Below are 1,817 nucleotides of genomic sequence, written 5' to 3'. Positions count from 1 at the left end.
CTGATCAGATACGATCAAGGGATATGACCATTCGATTAGGTGCATCAAGGCCTACAAATAGGTTGCGAAATCAGCCATTTCATTCCATCCCAAAATTCAGAATTCATTCCTACACTTCTCTCTCTCTTTCCTTCTTGATTTTAAGTTTTCAATCAGGAGTTCTTAAGTAAACTTCTGCTTTTCTTACTGGTAATCAAGTTTTGCAGATTTGATTATCAGTGTTTTGGTTTTCTTGATTATATCAAGAGTATTCTGATCTACTGTCGTTAGTGCAAATGCTGGTAGACTTGATCATTAGATCAGGCTTCACTGTATCCTGGAGGAAAATTAGCTATAACCCCCTGCACACCTTTTGGTGGGTGCAAATATTGTCTTTAGGAAAGTGACTTAGTTACGCAACTTGAAGCACCAAATTTCTATCCTACATAGACAAAATCATCGCCAAGTTTTGAAGACCCGAAGACCACCAACTGAAGATTTCAAGACAATTTGTTCCAACAATCTAAAGACAATATTTTAGATATAGCGATGTTTATTCAGAAAATGACTCAAGATTTCATGAAACTTGACCGGTTTGATGGACGGCATTTCCGACGATGGCAAAAGAAGATGCACTTTTTGCTCACCACTCTCAAAGTGGTTTATGTGCTAACTACCCCCTATCCGACGGAGTATGAAGATGAGACTGTGGAGCAAACCCGTGCCAGAATCAAATGGAAGAATGACGACTACATTTGCCGAGGACACTTTATGAAAGCAATGTCAGACTCTCTATTCGATGTGTATCAACATCTAGAAATGACAAAGCAACTCTGGGACTTATTACAGTCAAAGTACCTCACTGAGGATGCCGCCAGTAAGAAATTTCTTGTTAGTAATTTTATGCGTTTTACAATGATTGATACAAAGCCCATTATGGAACAATTTCATGAGATCCAACATATTCTGAGTCAGTTTCGACAAAAGAATATGAACATGGATGAATTTATTGTAGTTTCATCTATAATAAAGAAACTACCATCTTCTTGGAAGGATTTTAAGAAAATTCTGAAACACAAAAAGAAAAATCTTACTTTAGAGGAATAGGCTCAACACCTCCGAGATGAGGAAGAGTCGAGGTTTCTTGAAAGTAAAGATAACCAATTGGCTTAGATGTCCAAGATCCACATGGTGGATGATGGTAAGAGGTTTAACAAAAAGAAACGTAAATGTGAAGCCCAATCCGAGAAAAATGCTAAGAAGCCGAAAGGCGTTTGCTGGCACTGTGGCAAGCTAGGGCACTTCAGAAATGAATGCCGGTCATACAAGAAGAAGCATCAAATGCCAAGAACAAGTTCGTGGTTGTTGTATCCGAGGTGAACATGCTCAAAGATATTGGTGACTGGTGGATTCACTCAAGATCAACAAGGTACGTCTACAACGACAAGAGCCGTTTCACTACTTATGAACAAGTGAGTGATGGAACAGTTCTCTACATGGGCAACTTTTCAACTGCTGTTATCAAAGGCAAAAGGACGGTGGATCTAGAGTTTATATCTGGAAAAGTCTTAATGTACCTAATGTCAGGAAAAACCTTGTATCTGGAAGCTTGCTTAATAAGCATGGTTTCAAGTTAGTATTTGAGTCAGACAAATTTGTCCTGTCTAAGGGTGGGATTTTTGTTGGGAAGGGCTACATGTATCAAGGAATGTTCAAACTTAACGTTATCAATAATACATTTGTTTCTGCTTATATTGTTGATTCTCTTTCTTTATGGCGTGCTCGTTTAGGTCATGTTAATACTATGAAAATGCATAATATGGTTAATTTAGATTTAA

The 1,817-nt window shown here is 37.9% G+C and overlaps 1 protein-coding gene across 1 annotated transcript; it reads left to right on the top strand.

Annotated features, from left to right (window-relative positions):
- Nucleotides 1–528: 528 nt before the first annotated feature.
- Nucleotides 529–1,086, top strand: LOC145790978 (uncharacterized). Its single transcript, XM_082870405.1, has one exon. The coding sequence runs from the start codon at nt 529–531 to the stop codon at nt 1,084–1,086; it is 558 nt and encodes a 185-aa protein (XP_082726531.1).
- Nucleotides 1,087–1,817: the final 731 nt, after the last annotated feature.

Source organism: Camellia sinensis, chromosome 1 (assembly GCF_055761805.1).
Source record: "Camellia sinensis isolate YWXY chromosome 1, ASM5576180v1, whole genome shotgun sequence".
NCBI classification, from domain to species: Eukaryota; Viridiplantae; Streptophyta; class Magnoliopsida; order Ericales; family Theaceae; genus Camellia; species Camellia sinensis.
The sequence above is the reverse complement of the archived record's forward strand: the minus strand, read 5'-3'. Positions and strand labels throughout refer to the sequence as shown.

What these genes read in the sequence shown, in the direction of transcription:
- LOC145790978 (XM_082870405.1), top strand. Translation starts at nt 529, where the DNA reads ATGTTTATTCAGAAAATGACTCAAGATTTCATGAAACTTGACCGGTTT.